At 46.6% G+C, this 20,270-nt stretch overlaps 1 protein-coding gene across 1 annotated transcript in view; it reads left to right on the forward strand.

The window, feature by feature from the left end:
* The window catches only part of SACM1L (SAC1 like phosphatidylinositide phosphatase), a 424,002-nt gene that overhangs the window by 396,101 nt on the left and 7,631 nt on the right, over nt 1–20,270 (forward strand). The window contains exon 18 of the mRNA XM_063922680.1: nt 6,277–6,369. Coding sequence (XP_063778750.1) covers nt 6,277–6,369 — 93 coding nt within the window. The remainder of the gene's footprint in view (nt 1–6,276; nt 6,370–20,270) is intronic.

Here is a 20,270-nt window from a genome sequence, read left to right on the forward strand (position 1 = left end):
CACAGCATAGGAAAGCACGACATTATCAAATGCAGCCTTTCGATCACAAAGAAACAAGGAAGTCCGAGGTACATCCTTTCTTGCCAGAGGCAGGGGCAGAGGAAAGAAACTGCACAACACAGCTAAGTCCCAGGAACAGAAGTCCTCCCCGGCCTCTACAAAATCCACCGCATGTCGCTGGGGCTCCACAGGCGGAGCTAGGCCTGGTGGGGGCACGTCTTCGTAATTTCAGCCACAAGTGGGTTCACGCCCTGTTGGATCACTGGGCAATAGATATTGTGTCTCAGGGATACTAGCTGGACTTTGAGGAGATGCCCCCTCACCGACGGCCCTGCCGGCTTCCCCCCACAAGAGGGAAATATTGTTAACTGCAATTCACAAATTGTATCTTCAACAGGTGGTGGTCAAGGTTCCCCTCCTTCAACAAGGAGGGGGTTATTATTCGACCATGTTGTAGTCCCGAAACCGGACGTTTCGGTCACACCCATATTGAATTTAAAATCCCTGAACATATACCTGAAAGGGTTCAAGTTCAAGATGGAATCGCTAAGAGCGGTCATCGCAAGCCTGAAAGGGGGAGATTTTATGGTGTCTCTGGACATAAAGGAGGCATACCTTTATGTCCCCATTTATCCACCTCATCAGGCGTACCTCAGATTTGCGGTACAGGATTGTCATTACCAATTTCAGACGTTGCCGTTGGTCTCTCCACGGCCCCGAGAATCTTCACCAAGGTAATGGCAGAAATGATGGTGCTCCTGCGGAAGCAAGGTATCACAATTATCCCGTACTGGGACGATCTCCTCATAAAAGCGAGATCAAGAGAGCAGTTGCTGAACAGCGTATCACTTTCTCTGGAAGTGTAACGGCAACACGGCTGGATTCTAAATATTCCAAAGTCGCAGTTGGTTCCTACGGCTCATCTGCCTTTCCTAGGCATGTTTCTAGACACAGACCAGAAAAGGGTTTATCTCCCGATAGAGAGAGCTCAGGAGCTCATGACACTGGTCAGGAACCTGTTAAAACCAAAACAGGTGTCAGTGCATCACTGCACTCGAGTCCTGGGAAGGATGGTGGCATCATAGGAAGCCATTCCCTTCGGCAGGTTCCATGCGAGGACCTTTCAATGGGACTTACTGGACAAGTGGTCCGGATCACATCTTCAGATCCATCGGTTAATCACCCTATCCCCCAGGGCCAGGGTGTCTCTCCTGTGGTGGCTGCAGAGTGCTCACCTTCTCGAGGGCTGCAGATTCGGCATTCAGGACTGGATCCTGGTGACCACGGATGCAAGCCTCCGAGGGTGGGGAGCAGTCACACAGGGAAAAAAGTTCCAAGGTCTGTGGGCAAGTCAGGAGACTTGCCTTCACATCAACATCCTGGAACTAAGGGCCGTATACAACGCCCTACGTCAAGCGGAGACCCTGCTTCGCGACCAACCGGTTCTGATTCAGTCAGAAGCCACCAGAATTCTGCGCTGGGCGGAGAATCATGTAAGCGCACTGTCAGCAGTGTTCATCCCGGGAGTGGACAACTGGGAAGCAGACTTCCTTAGCAGGCACGACCTCCACCCGGGAGAGTGGGGACTTCATCAAGAAGTCTTCACGCAGATTGCAAGTCGGTGGGAACTGCCACAGGTGGATATGATGGCATGCCGCCTCAACGAAAAGCTACAGAGGTATTGCGCCAGGTCATGAGACCCTCAAGCGATAGCTGTGGACGCAGTGGTGACACCGTGGGTGTTCCAGTCGGTCTATGTAATTCCTCCTCTTCCTCTCATACCCAAGGTGCTGAGGATAATAAGAAAAAAAGGAGTGAGAACAATCCTCATTGTTCCAGATTGGCCACGAAGGACCTGGTATCCAGATCTGCAAGAAATGCTCACAGAGGACCCGTGGCCTCTTCCTCTAAGACAGGACCTGTTGCAACAGGGGCCCTGTCGGTTCCAAGACTTACCGCGGCTGCGTTTGACGGCATAGCGGTTGAACGCCGGATCCTAGCAGAAAAGGGCATTCCGGACGAGGTCATTCCTACGCGGATAAAGGCTAGGAAGGACGTGACAGCTAAACATTATCACCGTATATGGCGAAAATGTTTCTTGGTGTGAGGCCAGGAATGCTCCTACAGAGGAATTCTAGCTGGGCCGTTTCCTTCATTTCCTACAGTCAGGAGTGAATTTGGGCCTAAAATTGGGTTCCATTAAGGTCCAGATTTCGGCCCTATCCATTTTCTTTCAAAAAGAGTTGGCTTCTCTACCAGAAGTTCAGACGTTGGTAAAGGGGAGTGCTGCATATTCAGCCTCCTTTTGTGCCTCCAGTGGCACCTTGGGATCTTAACGTGGTGTTGAGTTTCCTGAAATCACACTGGTTTGAACCACTTAAAGCGCTGGAGTTAAAATATCTCACGTGGAAAGTGGTCGTGCTATTAGCCTTGGCTTCGGCTAGGCGTGTGTCAGAATTAGCGGCTTTGTCACATAAAAGCCCTTATCTGGTTTTCCATATGGATAGAGTAGAATTGCGGACCCGTCCACAAGTTCTGTCAAAAGTGGTGTCATCTTTTCATATGAACCAACCTATTGTGGTGCCTGTGGCTACTCGTGACTTGGAGGATTCCGAGTTACTGGATGTGGTCAGGGCTTTGAAGGTTTATGTAGCTAGAACGGCTAGAGTCAGGAAAACGGAGTCACTGTTTATCCTGTATGCATCCAACAAGCTGGGTGCTCCTGCTTCAGAGCAAACTATTGCTCGCTGGATCTTTAACACGATTCAGCAGGCTCATTCTGCGGCTGGATTGCCGCTGCCAAAATCAGTTAAAGCCCATTCCACTAGGAAGGTGGGCTCTTCTTGGGCGGCTGCCCGAGGGGTCTCAGCATTACAACTATGCCGAGCTGCTACTTGGTCAGGTTCAAACACTTTTGCAAAGTTCTACAAGTTTGATACCCTGGCTGAGGAGGACCTATTGTTTGCTCAATCGGTGCTGCAGAGTCATCCGCACTCTCCCGCCCGTTTGGGAGCTTTGGTATAATCCCCATGGTCCTTACGGAGTCCCCAGCATCCACTAGGACGTTAGAGAAAATAAGATTTTACTTACCGGTAAATCTATTTCTCGTAGTCCGTAGTGGATGCTGGGCGCCCGTCCCAAGTGCAGACTTTTTTTGCAATACTTGTATATAGTTATTGCCGCAATAAGGGCTATGTTATTGTTGCATCAGGGTTGAACTGATGCTCTGTTGTTGTTCATACTGTTGACTGGGTAAGTTTATCACAAGTTATACGGTGTGATTGGTGTGGCTGGTATGAGTCTTGCCCTGGATTTCCAAAATCCTTTCCTTGTACTGTCAGCTCTTCTGGGCACAATTTCTCTAACTGAGGTCTGAAGGAGGGACATAGAGGGAGGAGCCAGAGCACACCAGAATCTAAATTCTTTCTTAAAGTGCCCATGTCTCCAGCGGAGCCCGTTTATTCCCCATGGTCCTTACGGAGTCCCCAGCATCCACTACGGACTACGAGAAATAGATTTACCGTTAAGTAAAATCTTATTATAACGTCAATTATCCATGATGATCAAACTGGCTTTATGCCCGGAAAGTCAACGGTTCAAAATTTGGGCAGATTATTTTGCCATTTACAAAGGGGGGACCGAGCGGAGTCGGGGGCAGTGGTGGTATCCTTGGATGTTGCCAAGGCCTTCGACTCGGAATGGATATGTCTTTGGGAGGTGCTCCAGAAATTTGCCTTTGGTCCTAAATTTATACAGTGGGTTAGATTGTTATATTCCACACCTAGGGCTCGTGTCTCAGTAAATGGATATGTTACACCGTCCTTTCCTTTAGAACGAGGAACCAGACAGGACTGCCCACTGTCTCCTGCCTTATTTGCCATTGAGCTGACATTAGCGGTATCCCGATTGGCAATAATACTGATGATGTTGCACTTTATGCGGATGACATGCTATTGTTTTTAAATGATTGCATATTCCTCTCTACTGAGGTTACTTGAAGTGGTGAACACTTTTGGACCCTTTTCGGGCCTGCTCATAAACTGGAATAACTCCGGTATTCTCCCGTTGTCAGGGGTCCTTCCTGCAGCAGCGACTGTCTCAAACCCATTGCAGTGGACCCTTTCCTTTAAATACCTGGGAGTTTCTGTTTCTCCAGGGGCTAAAACGTATGTTCAACAAAATTTAGTCCCAGTTACCGATGACTTTAGGCGTCGGATTCATCAATGGAAAAAACTCCCCCTAACGGTTACAGGCCGTATCAATCTAATTAAGATGGTTATGCAGCCCAGATTCCTTTATATCCTTTAATATTCACCTATTTATATTCCTAAACAGTGTTTTGCTATAATTAATAGTATGATTTCTTAATTTGTTTGGGGGGACAGGCAGCCTAGGGTGGCATTGAGAGCCTTGGTCAAAGCCAAAACTGATGTAGGTCTAAGCTTGACCAACATGAGAATCTACTACCTGGCTGCTCAAATGGTGCATATGTCGAATTGGGCACAGGGTAGGGGAGGGCCTACAGTGGCAGGGCTTCTGACCGAGCATGTGGGGCCTCACTTTTCTTTGGTCCACTTTCTCCTGTCTGGCTCGTCGACGGGGCATCTCCCACCCCTGCTACGTCAGACCCTGCTTGTGTGGAGACTTGTTCACTCCTACTATACATGGACTGATATTGACACTGAAACTCCTCTATGGTTTAATGTTACATTTAAAGAGCTATTGCAATTATCAGAAGACAATATCTGGGTTCGGACTGGTCTTACGGAAATTGCTCAGTTATATCAGGGGGGTGTTTTTAAATCTTTCCAGCAAATACAACAGGATTTCATAGTCCCACATTCGGCCTTCTTCAGATATTTGCAACTTCAGCATGCAGTAACAGTGCAGTTTGCCCCCTCCCGCCTGCAATCTCTGATTCCCCGATAAAAGACCTGATTAGGGGCCAGATGTCATACATATACGCTACTCTTAATGCCCGGATGAACGCATCTATTTTTGATCCCCTGCGTGTTAAATGGCAACGGGATGTGGGCACACTAGAGGAGGACCAATGGGATCAAATATTATGCACTACTAAATATTCGACCCCTTGTATCAGGTACCAGCAAATGTAATTTTATATTCTACATCAGGTTTACCACACTCTTATTTCCATGTGTAGAGCGGGCCTGAGATCGGAAACCACTTGCCCCAGATGCGCTGCCCCTAATGCTGACTTTTGGCACTTATTATGGTCCTGCCCTAACAAATATAATTTCTGGAAGGCTGTATGGGCGGATATTTTACACACAGAACCCACTTTACCATCCATGACACCTGCTTTATGCATATTTGGTTTAGATCTTGCAGAGTCCCACACGCCCATTATCTACAAATATGTGCTCTGCCTCACAGCTCTTGCTAAGGTTCTAATAGCCCGCAGGTTCTAATAGCCCGCATCTGGTTTGCTCCATCCTCACCTAACATATATCACTGGAGAGCTCTAGTGAATGAAGTAGCAGGTCATGAACGCTTCATGTATAGAGCTAAAGGTACTCTCACCCAATATTTTGCTAAGTGGGATGGGTGGAATACTTTGAGGCTTGCAACGGACTTCAATATGATGGCTGTCTCTGCTTAATACTGCTAATACTTTTGAATGCTCGGGTCTCGCAGAAGTCTACGGCACAGTATTGATATGTGAATGTACTTGTTATACTATAACATTAATATTCTTCCTATGTTCCTGAGTAGATGTATAGTTGTCATAATAAGCACGACACTCAACTGCATATATGCTTGTAACCAATGTTTTATTCTTCTGGCTCATGGACATGTACAAGTTTGTTTTGTTATAAGTCTGTATTTGTTGTATATCTGAAAAACATCTCAATAAAAAAAAAGTACACAAGTAAAAAAAAAAAAATATGATTATTTTATTTATGATTGTCAATGTCCAATTACATTTGAGGTGAACTGTGTATAAAAATGGTTACAATTCCTAAACATTTCATACAATATTTTTGTTAAACCCCTTCAATTACAGCTGAAAGTCTGCACTTCAGTTGCATCTCCATTGTTTAATTTCAAATCAATTGTGGTGGCGTACAGAGACAAAATTAGTAAAATTGTCAGTGTCCAAATACATATGGACTGAACTGTATTCCCCCTCTCATCTCTCTCTGTATCTTATTCCTATAATAATTATATATTTTTTAGAGAAAGGTGTATGCATAAACTTTAGCATATAAATGTGCATATAGACATGTATAAATATGTATTTATTTTTTGCAGGATTCAATTGACTTGTTTCTTGGAAATTATTCCGTTGAAGAAGTGTATTCTGCAAGTCCTTTACAAATTCAAAAGGATTGGAAATTTTTAGCAGTAAGTTTGTCATCTTGGCCTATTATGGCTAAACCTATTTTCCTATTATTTCGCACTCAGTATTTCAACTGTAAAGATCCCATGTCTGGGACTTTTGCATTTCAGAAAATTCTTACCCCTGCAGGTACTAGTGATGGTCACTTCATTCTTGCTGATAGCCCGGAGACTTAAAGTAATTGCAGGCATTGAATAGTTGTGCTGCAGCAGCTGTCCAATGCCTCCAACTTACGTTCAGCTTTCACCTTGTTGTCAGAAGAGAAGTAACGGTTACTGTTAGATGCAGGAATAACCCATGAATTGTGGGAGAAAAAAATTACTCCAAAGAATATGCAGATATCTACTCCATGTCTGCCGTAGCCGTGCATCACATATCTACAGATGTGTCCTCATACATCTTGCCTCAGTATGCCACACAGAGGTGATGCAGCATATTCTGTGTGCGACTGTGGCTGCATCTGCATATGAAATGCTACGTTACCGTTTTCTAGGAAAACACTAATGTAGATTTCTTCGGCAGGGTCCACAGGTTATCCACAGGATAACAGTGGGATATGATGGAGCGACAGCAGATTGGCACCAAACGATCAAAAGCTTCCCGGCCTTCCCGGATGCAATGGGCCCATCCATATATCCCGCCCACTGGCTCAGGCAAATCAGTTTTTTGTTTGATGCGGCAGGAGCCGGACCATGGTAAGAGGGCTGCTGTTTTTTAGCAGCCCCAAGCGTTCTTATTTTATTTTATAGTCTTACTATTTTATTGAGTGAGCTTTCTAAACAGCGTCTTATACGCATATTGGAAAGAGTCGCTCCAACAACTCTCCGCCGGGTCGCGATAACGCTTACCCACGAGTACAGTGTTGTTTCGGCGGGCGTCTGTGTCGGATATACTAGCAGGTCCATCAGACATTACCAGGCTGTGGCCTGAGCATGGGGAGAAGGTAAGGCATCAGTTCCGCGTAGCATTCGTGGAATATGGACACAGCCGCACTGTTTTGGAAGGGGACTACCAAACAGTAGCTGAGGAGCCACCACCACGGGTGCTCCAGCGCTAGGCCTTAGGGATCATAGGCACTAGGAATAGCATCATGAGGCCGCGATCCCTAGGGCTGATGTCTGCAGTGGGGAGTCAGACACCCCCACCCCCCCCCCCCCCCCGGTTCATGAACTTGCTTCAGTCTCAGATGCTACCAGAGGGGACTCGGTCGCAGCATAGGCCGCTGCATCGCTGTTCACTAAGCGCTACCACAAGAGATCCGGTCGCAACATAGGCGACTGTGTGACCACTGCGTCTGTGTTCACTGAACGTTACCGTGAGGAGACTCGGTCGCAGCAGATGTGTGACCGGTGCGGCTGTGTTCACTATAGGATCCTGGAGCGGCAGTGTACACAAGTAGCATCTGGATCCACTCAGCGTTCGCTAACGTATTGATCGATCACTGGAAGCGAGGTGTGTCTCCCTGTATCCCACTGTACTGAGTACGGGCTATACAGCACTAAATTTCTATCTACTTTGTTCAGTATGAATAGTTACGTTAAGTGCCTATTGCATATGAGTCTGCGTACATTTACTGTGGTTTTCTTCACATTGCATCTGAATACGTTAGATCTGTTTATACAGGAGTCGGTAAATGTTCGCCTACATACTTAAAAAAGTGTTTGTAGTTTATGATGTGCTCATATGACTAATATATAACATGTGACTAACTGCTAGTGTGATTGCTGACTTTAATATATGTTTGTCAGTTGTTTCTGCTGATCCTCAATGCTGGTGTATGGGTAGGGTCAGATTGATATCACTTAGAAGGTTAAAGTGATTACAGTCACAAATTGTGTAGAACACTGTGAAAGGGCTGATTATTTATCGTGTCTAAGAGTGGCAAAGGGGACGAAGGTACACTTACAGCAACACTCATATCATGTTTTTCTTGCAAAACTGGATTATCCTCTCAGGATCTGGTTCAGGATAGTTTATGTGCAAATTTTGCTTTTCAGTAGAACACAAGGCAGGTCATCAGGTACAGATAGATCCACCTTGGGCTATGTTTGCACAGACCTTGTCCATGATAGCTGAACGGATAATTTCTACAGCTTCTGTACCAGGAATGGGGTATCCATACATGCAGCGCCCTACCTACGGTATAACATTTCCCCCATCAGCTTCTCAAATGAAATAAGCTGATAAACCAATGGTAAGTAAATCTTCACCTTCACAGGCTACACATGATGATTCATCGGATGATGAAAGCTCTATTTACTTTACTTCGGTGTACGAAAAGGAGGAAGAAGGTCTCAGCTCAGTGGATATAGCTGAATTAATTAGAGCAATGAAGGTCATTCTATCCTTAAAAACCAAGGCACCTGTGTTCAAACGTCCCAAGACGGTTAAGACTGAGTTTCCAGGGTCAGACCAGCTGACGGAAATCATAAGAGGCTTGGGAACCACCCAACAAAAAATCTAGAATTCCCCAAAAAATGGGAATCAAATGATCCTTTTCCAGCCGGGGACGGTTTAAAAAGGGAGGTAGCTCCTAAAGCAGATACGCATGTGATTCGATTAGTGCGAAAATCTATATTGCCTTTGCCGTCAACATCCTTAAATGATGTCACGGATAGGAGAGTTGATGGTTTTCTAAAAGCCATATTTTCCCTGTCTGGAGCAGTCATAAGGCCAGCCATGGCTTCAGCTTGGATAACAAAGGCAATGGCTGCCTGGGCTGATGCATTGGAAAGTGATTTTTCATCAGCTACTAGAGAGCAAAAATCTTATATAGCCCATATTAAACAAGCGGCAGTATTCTTGGAAGAAGCTGCATATTAGATATGGGTACTATTGCTTCTAGGGCATCAGCCTCAACAATAGCTGCTCGCAGAGCAGTTTGGTTACGTACGTGGAAAGCTGTTTCAGAATCCTAGAAGGTTTTGGAATTTTTGCCTTTTTCTAGAAATATTCTGTTTGTTAAAGAATTGACAGATATTCTGGAGTATATTTGGAGCAGACTCCAAGAAGGTCAAGTTTCCTTCCACATATAACCCCAAACCTAGGGGTCCGGTTTTCTGGCCCTTTCTGTCTCAAGGAAAACCAGAGGGAAAAAGTGATCGTAAGCAGCCTCAATACAATAAGTTTGGTAAATCAAAAAAGCATTGGGCTACCAGAGGGCCAGCTTCCAAACCAGAAGATAAGCCATCAGACTGATGGTGCGGGCCTCCACCTGGAGGATCCCAGGGTGGGGGGCCGACGACTTCAGTTTGCACACATCTGGCAAGAGTCTACAACAGATGCCTGTTTTCAAGAAGCGGTATCTCTAGGTTATGTTTTTCCCTTCAAGAAGCATCCTCCTCGAAGGTTCTGCACCAGCCCGTCTTGGGTAGAGACAAAGGCCAGGGCTTTGCAAGAAGCAGTTCAGAAATTGCTTCAGTCAGGAGTAGTCAGTCTAGTACCCCCGGCACAACGGGGATAGGGTTTTTACTCCAACCTATTTTTGGTTCAGAAGCCAAATGGGTTATTTCGGCCCATTATCAATCTCAAAATGCTAAACAAATATATTTGGGTACTGAGGTTCCACATGCAGATATTACGCTCCATAGTTTTGGCCATGGAACCAGGGGATTATATGGTATCCCTGGATATTCAGGATGCTTACCTACGTGTTCCTATAGCACTGTCCCATCAGTGTTATCTCAGGTTCGCTATCCTCTAGCAGCATTTCCAGTTCCAGGCCCTACCCTTTGGGTTAGTCACAGCCCCCAGAGTATTTACTAAGATTATGGTGGTTATGGCAGCTGATCTCCACAAGCAGAGGATAAGAATTTTTCCATACCTCGACGACCTTTTAATCCTGGCACAATCACAGGAATTGCTCCTGTGCCATCTCCAACAGACAATAACATGTCTGCAGAGGCACGGATGGCTCATAAATTGGGCAAAATCATCCTTGGTGCCGTCCCAATGGATGACTCACTTGGGCGCTGTACTGGATTTCAGGTCTGCAGAAAGTATTTTTACCTCTGAACAAGATATCCAAGGTACAGTCAAGAATTCAGGACTTGTTACACAGTCAGATGGTTCCAATTCATGCAGCCATGCGAGTGATGGGGTTGATGGTGTCAACATTCGACATGGTGGAGTATGCACAATTCCACTCAAGGCCTCTGCAGCATCTGATTCTGGCCAAATGGAATGGAGTACATCAGACCGTAAAGAAACAGACGATGGTACTTCCAGTAAAGGTAAGAAAGTCATTAGCCTGGTGGCTACAGACATCCCATCTAGACAAAGGGAGACCCTTTTGGATATCGGATCGGGAGATCCTGACAACAGATGCCAGTCTCCAGGGCTGGGGAACAGTGTCCGGAAAAAATAAGAATTTACTTACCGATAATTCTATTTCTCGGAGTCCGTAGTGGATGCTGGGGTTCCTGAAAGGACCATGGGGAATAGCGGCTCCGCAGGAGACAGGGCACAAAAGTAAAGCTTTTACAGGTCAGGTGGTGTGTACTGGCTCCTCCCCCTATGACCCTCCTCCAGACTCCAGTTAGGTACTGTGCCCGGACGAGCGTACACAATAAGGGAGGATTTTGAATCCCGGGTAAGACTCATACCAGCCACACCAATCACACCGTACAACTTGTGATCTAAACCCAGTTAACAGTATGATAACAGAGGAGCCTCTGAAAGATGGCTTCCTAAACAATAACCCGAATTAGTTAACAATAACTATGTACAAGTATTGCAGATAATCCGCACTTGGGATGGGCGCCCAGCATCCACTACGGACTCCGAGAAATAGAATTATCGGTAAGTAAATTCTTATTTTCTCTATCGTCCTAAGTGGATGCTGGGGTTCCTGAAAGGACCATGGGGATTATACCAAAGCTCCCAAACGGGCGGGAGAGTGCGGATGACTCTGCAGCACCGAATGAGAGAACTCCAGGTCCTCCTTTGCCAGGGTATCAAATTTGTAAAAATTTACAAACGTGTTCTCCCCTGACCACGTAGCTGCTCGGCAGAGTTGTAATGCCGAGACCCCTCGGGCAGCCGCCCAAGATGAGCCCACCTTCCTTGCGGAATGGGCCTTAACAGATTTAGGCTGTGGCAGGCCTGCCACAGAATGTACAAGTTGAATTTTGTTACAAATCCAACGAGCAATCGACTGCTTAGAAGCAGGTGCACCCAACTTGTTGGGTGCATACAGTATAAACAGCGAGTCAGATTTTCTGACTCCAGCCGTCCTTTAAATGTATATTTTAAGGCTCTGACAACGTCCAACAACTTGGAGTCCTTCAAGTCGTCTGTAGCCGCAGGCACTACAATAGGCTGGTTCAGGTGAAACGCTGATACCACCTTAGGGAGAAAATGCGGACGCGTCCGCAGCTCTGCCCTATGTCGAATGGAAAATTAAATAAGGGCTTTTATAAAACAAAGCCGCCAGTTCAGATACTCTCCCGGCCGAAGCCAGGGCCAGTAACATAGTCACTTTCCATGTGAGATATTTCAAATCCACATTCTTTAGTGGTTCAAACCAATTGGATTTGAGGAAATCTAAAACTACATTTAGATCCCACGGTGCCACCTTAGGCACCACAGGAGGCTGTATATGCAGTACTCCTTTGATAAAAATCTGGACCTCAGGGACTGAGGCCAATTCTTTTTGGAAGAATATTGATAGGGCCGAAATTTGAACCTTAATAGATCCCAATTTGAGACCCATAGACAATCCTGATTGCAGGAAATGTAGGAAAACGACCCAGTTGAAATTCCTCCATCGGAGCACTCCGCTGCTCGCACCACGCAACATATTTTCGCCAAATACGGCGATAATGCTTCGCGGTGACTTCCTTCCTTGCCTTTATCAAGGTAGGAATGACTTCTTCTGGAATGCCTTTTCCTTTTAGGATCTGGCATTCAAACGCCATGCCGTCAAACGCAGCCGCGGTAAGTCTTGAAAAAGACAAGTACCCTGCTGAAGCAGGTCCCTTCTCAGAAGTAGAGGCCACGGATCGTCCGTGACCATCTCTTGAAGTTCCGGGTACCAAGTCCTTCTTGGCCAATCCGGAGCCACTAGTCTTACTCCTCTTTGCCGTATAATCCTCAATACCTTTGGTATGAGAGGCAGAGGAGGAAACACATATACCGACTGGTACACCCAAGGTGTTACCAGCGCGTCCACAGCTATTGCCTGCGGATCTCTTGACCTGGCGCAATACCTGTCCAGTGTTTTGTTGAGGCGAGACGCCATCATGTCCACCATTGGTTTTACCCAACGGTTTAATAGCATGTGGAAAACTTCTGGATGAAGTCCCCACTCTCCCGGGTGAAGGTCGTGTCTGCTGAGGAAGTCTGCTTCCCAGTTGTCCACGCCCGGGATGAATACTGCTGACAGTGCTATCACGTGATTCTCCGCCCAGCGAAGGATCCTGGCAGCTTCTGCCATTGCCCTCCTGCTTCTTGTGCCGCCCTGTCTGTTTACATGGGCGACTGCCGTGATGTTGTCCGACTGGATCAACACCGGTCTTCCTTGAAGCAGAGGTTCCGCCTGGCTTAGAGCATTGTAGATTGCTCTTAGTTCCAGAATGCTTATGTGAAGAGACTTTTTCAGGCTCGACCACACTCCCTGGAAATTTCTTCCCTGTGTGACTGCTCCCCAGCCTCTCAGGCTGGCCTCCGTGGTCACCAGGATCCAATCCTGCATGCCGAATCTGCGGCCCTCCAATAGATGAGCCTCCTGCAACCACCACAGAAGGGATACCCTTGTCCTCGGCGACAGGGTTATCCGCAGGTGCATCTGAAGATGCGACCCTGACCATTTGTCCAACAGATCCCTTTGCATGGAATCTGCCGAAAGGGATTGCTTCGTAAGAAGCTACCATTTTTTCCCAGGACTCTTGTGCATTGATGTACAGACACCTTTCCTGGTTTTAGGAGGTTCCTGACCAGGTCAGATAACTCCTTGGCTTTTTCTTCGGGAAGAAAAACCTTTTTCTGAACTGTGTCCAGAATCATCCCCAGGAACAGCAGACGAGTTGTCGGCATTAATTGGGATTTTGGAATATTCAGAATCCATCCGTGCTGCTTTAGCACCTCTTGAGATAGTGCTAAACCCATCTCTAGCTGTTCTCTGGACCTTGCCCTTATTAGGAGATCGTCCAAGTATGGGATAATTAATACGCCTTTTCTTCGAAGAAGAAATATTATCTCGGCCATTACCTTTGTAAAGACCCGAGGTGCCGTGGACAAACCAAACGGCAGCGTCTGAAACTGATAGTGACAGTTTTGTACAACGAACCTGAGGTACCCCTGGTGTGAGGGGTAATTGGAACGTGGAGATACGCATCCTTGATGTCCAAGGATACCATAAAGTCCCCTTCTTCCAGGTTCGCTATCACTGCTCTGAGTGACTCCATCTTGAACTTGAACTTCTTTATGTACAGGTTCAAGGACTTCAGATTTAGAATAGGCCTTACCGAGCCATCCGGCTTCGGTACCACAAAAAGAGTGGAATAATACCCCTTCCCTTGTTGTAGAAGAGGTACCTTGACTATCACCTGCTGAGAATACAGCTTGTGAATGGCTTCCAAAACCGTCTCCCTTTCTGAGGGGGACGTTGGTAAAGCAGACTTCAGGAAACGGCGAGGTGGCTCTGTCTCTAATTTCAACCTGTACCCCTGAGATATTATCTGCAGGATCCAGGGATTTACCTGCGAGTGAGCCCACTGCGCGCTGTAATTCTTGAGACGACCGCCTACCGCCCCCGAGTCCGCTTGCGAAGCCCCAGCGTCATGCTGAGGCTTTTGTAGAAGCCGGGGAGGGCTTCTGTTCCTGGGAAGGAGCTGCCTGTTGCTGTCTCTTCCCTCGTCCTCTGCCTCGTGGCAGATATGAATAGCCCTTTGCTCGCTTATTTTTAAAGGAACGAAAGGGCTGCGGTTGAAAGGTCGGTGCCTTTTTCAGTTGGGGAGTGACTTGAGGTAGAAAGGTGGATTTCCCGGCCGTAGCCGTGGCCACCAAATCCGATAGACCGACCCCAAATAACTCCTCTACGCATCGCCTGTCCACTGTCGTGTCCATAAAGCTCTTCTGGCCGAAATGGACATAGCACTTACCCGTGATGCCAGTGTGCAGATATCTCTCTGTGCATCACGCATATAAAGAAATGCATCCTTTATTTGTTCTAACGACAGTAAAATATTGTCCCTGTCCAGGGTATCAATATTTTCGATCAGGGACTCTGACCAAACTACCCCAGCACTGCACATCCAGGCAGTCGCAATAGCTGGTCGTAGTATAACACCTGCATGTGTGTATATACCTTTTTGGATATTTTCCATCCTCCTATCTGATGGATCTTTAAGTGCGGCCGTCTCAGGAGAGGGTAACGCCACTTGTTTTGATGAGCGTGTTAGCGCTTTGTCCACCCTAGGAGGTGTTTCCCAGCGCTCCCTAACCTCTGGCGGGAAAGGGTATAAAGCCAATAACTTCTTTGAAATTAGCAGTTTTTTATCGGGGCACCCCACGCTTCATCACACACGTCATTTAATTCTTCTGATTCGGTAAAAACTACTGGTAGTTTTTTCACACCCCACATAATACCCTGTTTAGTGGTACCTGTAGTATCAGCTAAATGTAACATCTCCTTTATTGCCAAAATCATATAACGTGTGGCCCTACTGGAAAATACGGTTGATTCGTCACCTTCACCACCGGAATCAGTGCCTGTGTCTGGGTCTGTGTCGACCGACTGAGGCAAGGGGCGTTTTACAGCCCCTGACGGTGTTTGAGGCGCCTGGACAGGCACTAATTGAGTGTCCGGCCGCCTCATGTCGGCAAACGACTGCTTAAGCGAGTTGACGCTATCCCGTAATTCCACAAATAAAGGCATCCATTCTGGTGTCGACCCCCTAGAAGGTGACATCCTCATATTTGGCAATTGCTCCGCCTCCACACCAATAACGTCCTCATACATGTCGACACACACGTACCGACACACAGCAGACACACAGGGAATGCTCTATACGAAGACAGGACCCACTAGCCCTTTGGGGAGACAGAGGGAGAGTCTGCCAGCACACACCAAAAAGCGCTATATATGACAGGGATAGCCTTATGATTAAGTGCTCCCTTATAGCTGCTTTTATATTAATATATTGCCATTTATTTTGCCCCCCCTCTCTGTTATACCCTGTTTCTGTAGTGCAGTGCAGGGGAGAGACCTGGGAGCCTTCCTGACCAGCGGAGCTGTGACAGAAAATGGCGCCGTGTGCTGAGGAGATAGGCCCCGCCCCTTTTCCGGCGGGCTCGTCTCCCGCTATTTAGTACATTTAGGCAGGGGTAAATATCTCCATATAGCCTCTGGGGCTATATGTGAGGTATTTTTAGCCTTTTTAAAGGTTTTCATTTGCCTCCCAGGGCGCCCCCCCCCCAGCGCCCTGCACCCTCAGTGACTGCCGTGTGAAGTGTGCTGAGAGGAAAATGGCGCACAGCTGCAGTGCTGTGCGCTACCTTAAGAAGACTGCAGGAGTCTTCAGCCGCCGATTCTGGACCTCTTCTTGCTTCAGCATCTGTGAGGGGGCCGGCGGCGTGGCTCCGGTGACCATCCAGGCTGTACCTGTGATCGTCCCTCTGGAGCTTCATGTCCAGTAGCCAAGAAGCCAATCCATCCTGCACGCAGGTGAGTTCACTTCTTCTCCCCTCTGTCCCTCGTTGCAGTGATCCTGTTGCCAGCAGGAATCACTGTAAAATAAAAAACCTAAGCTAAACTCTCTAAGCAGCTCTTTATGAGAGCCACCTAGAATTGCACCCTTCTCGGCCGGGCACAAAAATCTAACTGGAGTCTGGAGGAGGGTCATAGGGGGAGGAGCCAGTACACACCACCTGACCTGTAAAAGCTTTACTTTTGTGCCCTGTCTCCTGCGGAGCCGCTATTCCCCATGGTCCTTTCAGGAACCCCAGCATCCACTTAGGACGATAGAGAAATATGGTTCCAGAAACAATGGCCCATAGAAGAAAGTTGCCTGCCAATAAACCTATTAGAACTTCAGGCCATATACATGGCACTGATTCAGGCAAAGGACATTCTTCGGGGAAAACCAGTTCAGATACGCTCGGACAATGCGACGGCAGTAGCGTACCTCAACCATCAGGGAGGAACTCGCAGCCAAAAAGCAATGAAGTCACATACTAAAGTGGGCAGAACGCCATCTTCCAGCTTTGTCCGCAGTGTTCGTTCCGGGAGTCCTAAACTGGGAAGCGGACTTTCTCAGTCGACACACCATTCAAGCAAACAAATGGGCTCTACACCTGGAGGTTTTTCAGACTCTAGTAGACAAATGGGGGTTGCCAGAGAGAGATCTCATGGCATCCCGTCTGAACAACAAAGTGCCCACATACGGGTCAACAACAAAGAATCCCGGAGCAATCTATGTGGACGCCTTATCGGTGAAATGGGACTTTCATCTGGCTTATCTGTTTCCTCCGATAACCCTGTTACTCAGTGTGGTGAGGAAAATAAAGCAAGCAAAGGGTGCCGTGATTCTAATAGCTCCGGCTTGGCCCAGAAGGCATTGATAAACAGATCTGCAGAGAGTGTCGATGGATGCTCCATTTCTGCTCCCTCAACGTCCAGATCTACTGATGCAGGGTCCCTGTTATCACAGACATCTGGATCGACTGTCTTTGACGGCGTGGCGCTTGAAACCTCTATCCTAAAGTCAGGATGATTCTCTAAACAGGTAATTCAAACAATGCTCAGAGCAAGGAAACCTTCCTCAGCTCGTGTTTATCACCGAATATGGCAGGCCTATATTTATTGGTGCAGTGAAGGAGGTATGGACCCGAAATCTTTGAGTTTCCAGGGTCCTAGTATTTCTTCAGGGAGGAATGGATAAAGGTTTGAAGGTGGCTTCCTTGAGAGTACAAGTGTCAGCACTGACTGTAAGGTTCCAAAAGAAAATTGCCAATTTGCAGGATGTGCGTACTTTTTTCCCAGAAATGCTGCGCATTCAACCTCCTTTTGTTTCGCCTTCAGCACCGTGGGACTTAGGTTTAGTCCTGAAAGCCCTTCAAGTTGCCCCATTTGAACCACTTAAGGTGGATCTTAAATGGTTGACAGCAAAAGTACTCTTTCTACTGGCTAGTGCATCAGCTAGAAGAGTATCAGATTTAGTAGCGCTGTCATGTCGTTCCTCATTTCTGATTTATTATCCAGATAAAGCAGTTCTCAGAACTAGGTCTGGGTATCTTCCTAAGGTGGTGTCTAAATTCCACCTTAATGAAGAAATTGTAATCCCGGCTTTTCAGATATTGGGACTTTCTGCGGGAGATGCGTCTCTGGACGTAGTCCGGGCATTGAGGATCTACGTGGATCGTACCAGTGCCATCAGAAAGACAGATTCTCTCTCTTCATTCTCTACGGATTTCACAAGAGAGGATGGTCTGCTACTAAACAGACGCTGGCAAGATGGCTTCGAATGACTATTTCAGAAGCATATTCTCAAGCTGATCTCCCTATTCCGACTAATGTCTCTGCTCACTCTGCTCGTAAAGTAGATCCTTCATGGGCAACACAACATGGTGCTTCAGCAGAACAGATATGTAAGTGTCAAAGTCGAAAAATATAGCGACCTATGATGCCTTGTACTAACCCCATGCGCTTGCCCGCGGCACGTTCACATTCTCTCCCGTGCGTGCGCATATTCGCAGTTGCGTGACGGCGCCTCCACGGTCATGCGCTCAGGCGCGTGGTATGTGCATTTACGGTAGAGTTTGTGTGCGTCTGGCGGGCGACTCGATCGTTACATAGTTAATACAAATAGTATATTTTATAGGTTATGGTCCCTTTAATAATATCTGTAAGTATGTTTAGTGTAACTGGTTCATGAACAAAGGAATTCCTCTTTGCATGATACGAAGGGTCAGACAGGGTCTAAACAGTGGTGTTTAGTACCTAACCGAAGAGTTTATTATTCGTAACATTCCGGCGTTGGTTTGAAAGAGATTAATCGCTCCTGCTTATAGTTATGTTTAAAAGAAGTTTATGGACTTTAAAAGTATTTGCTGTTTTATTACACATGTGGGGAGAAACCTGAGATTCCCTCCCACCTGAGCATTTTGGAATAGTCACAGCCCACCTGTTCAAACAAACCTATGACCTTTTGTTATAATGTGAAGACAGATTCCTGTGTCCAATGAACAATGAGATTGTAGGGCCCTTTGTAGTGTACTGTATGTTGTGTATATAAGAAACAGCCAGGCTGGACCAGCTCAGTCTACTCTCCACAAAAGGTTTTCATCACTGACTAACTGTGGAGCTGGTGACCAGGACTGCGCAGCGATCATTCCCCAGTGTGTAAGTTTTTCTCTGTGACCAACTTATTCTCTGTTTGTATTTGCCATACTCTCTCTCTCTCTGTTATTGTTTAGGATTAAGACGCTATTGTATATTTATGTCTAGTTATCCTGCTTAGGTGTTTCATGTTAGTGCTGTAGTGTATAAGCTGTAAACTGTATTTTTCCCTTTTCACATAGCTAAATCTCGTTAGTAAAGGTGTTGGAACCTCAGCAGGGTGTCTGTGTTTCTCTAGCTAGTACAAAGGGTTTCTGAGTATCTCAATCACTCAAACAGCTTGCTTAAATATCCAGGTTAACCAGTGGTATATCATTGTAGTATCTCAATACTAAGACTTACAGTATAATCAGGCTCTGTGTTTAAAGTTTACAAAAGTATTGTCTGTGTGTACGCGCGCTGTGTGTATTCCATACACCCAGCGCAGTGTGTACGTTACTTGCGTACCACGTGTGAGGTCTTCATACGCAAATCGCGTACGGAGTGCGTAGCACGTGCACGAGGTTTAGCGGCCATTACGGCTACACGGTATTAGTATATAGCTAATGTTAAAAGGTAGATAACGGACACTATCATAAGGCAGCCACGTCTTCCATTAACACATTCATTAGACATTATGCCTTGGATGCTGTTGCTTCTCATGACGCTGTATTCGGGCGTAAGGTTCTCCTGTCCAATCAGGAGCATCCCCACCACTAAATTGCTTTGGGAAATCCCATTGTTATCCTGTGGATAACCTGTGGACCCTGCCGGAGAAATATACGTTATGGTAAGAACTTACCGTTGATAACGGTATTTCTCCTAAGTCCACAGGTTCCACAGGGATCCCACCCTGACGCACCTGATTTGAGGATCCTTCTACTCACTAACCTCTTCCTTTTTGTATGGAAGGGTATGCATGTGTGTTCTTCTCGCCTGATTAGGGCTCTACATGATGCTCCTGCCTTGTGCTTTGGAATACAACTGATTTGCCTGAGCCAGTGGGTGGGATATATGGACGGGCCCGTTGCATTCTGGGAGGCCGGTAAGCTTTTGATCGTTTGGTGCCAATCTGCTGTCGCTCCATCATATCCCATTGTTATCCTGTAGAACCTGTGGACTTAGGAGAAATACCATTATCAACGGTAAGTTCTTAGCATCACGTATATTTTCGTATGCAGGTACAGCCACAGTCGCACACAGAATATAGGCATGCCACTTATCATTTTAATCAGCATAAAGCTATGTGTGTCCTATTCGCATCGTTTGGCAAATAAGACTTATTTTAATTGAAAAAGTTGCATGTAAATATGCTCTGCGCTACTGAGGCATGGCATGGCTAGAAGGGCTGTTTAACGCACAGTGAGGCTAGATGTAAGTGGACACATCCGTAACTATGAAAAAAAGGAAGATATCAATTGTATGTTTACACAATGAGGATATTAACAGCAATAAATGCTGAAGCTGGGTACACACTATACGTTGTGTTCCCAGCCCAACATTTGCAGCGACAGGAGCCGGCAACAGCAAGTGCATACACACTTGCCGATGCGGGCAGTGTTGGTAGGGGGCCATGCTGCATTTGGC

The sequence above is a fragment of the Pseudophryne corroboree genome, chromosome 5, assembly GCF_028390025.1.
Source record: "Pseudophryne corroboree isolate aPseCor3 chromosome 5, aPseCor3.hap2, whole genome shotgun sequence".
Classification (NCBI taxonomy): Eukaryota; Metazoa; Chordata; class Amphibia; order Anura; family Myobatrachidae; genus Pseudophryne; species Pseudophryne corroboree.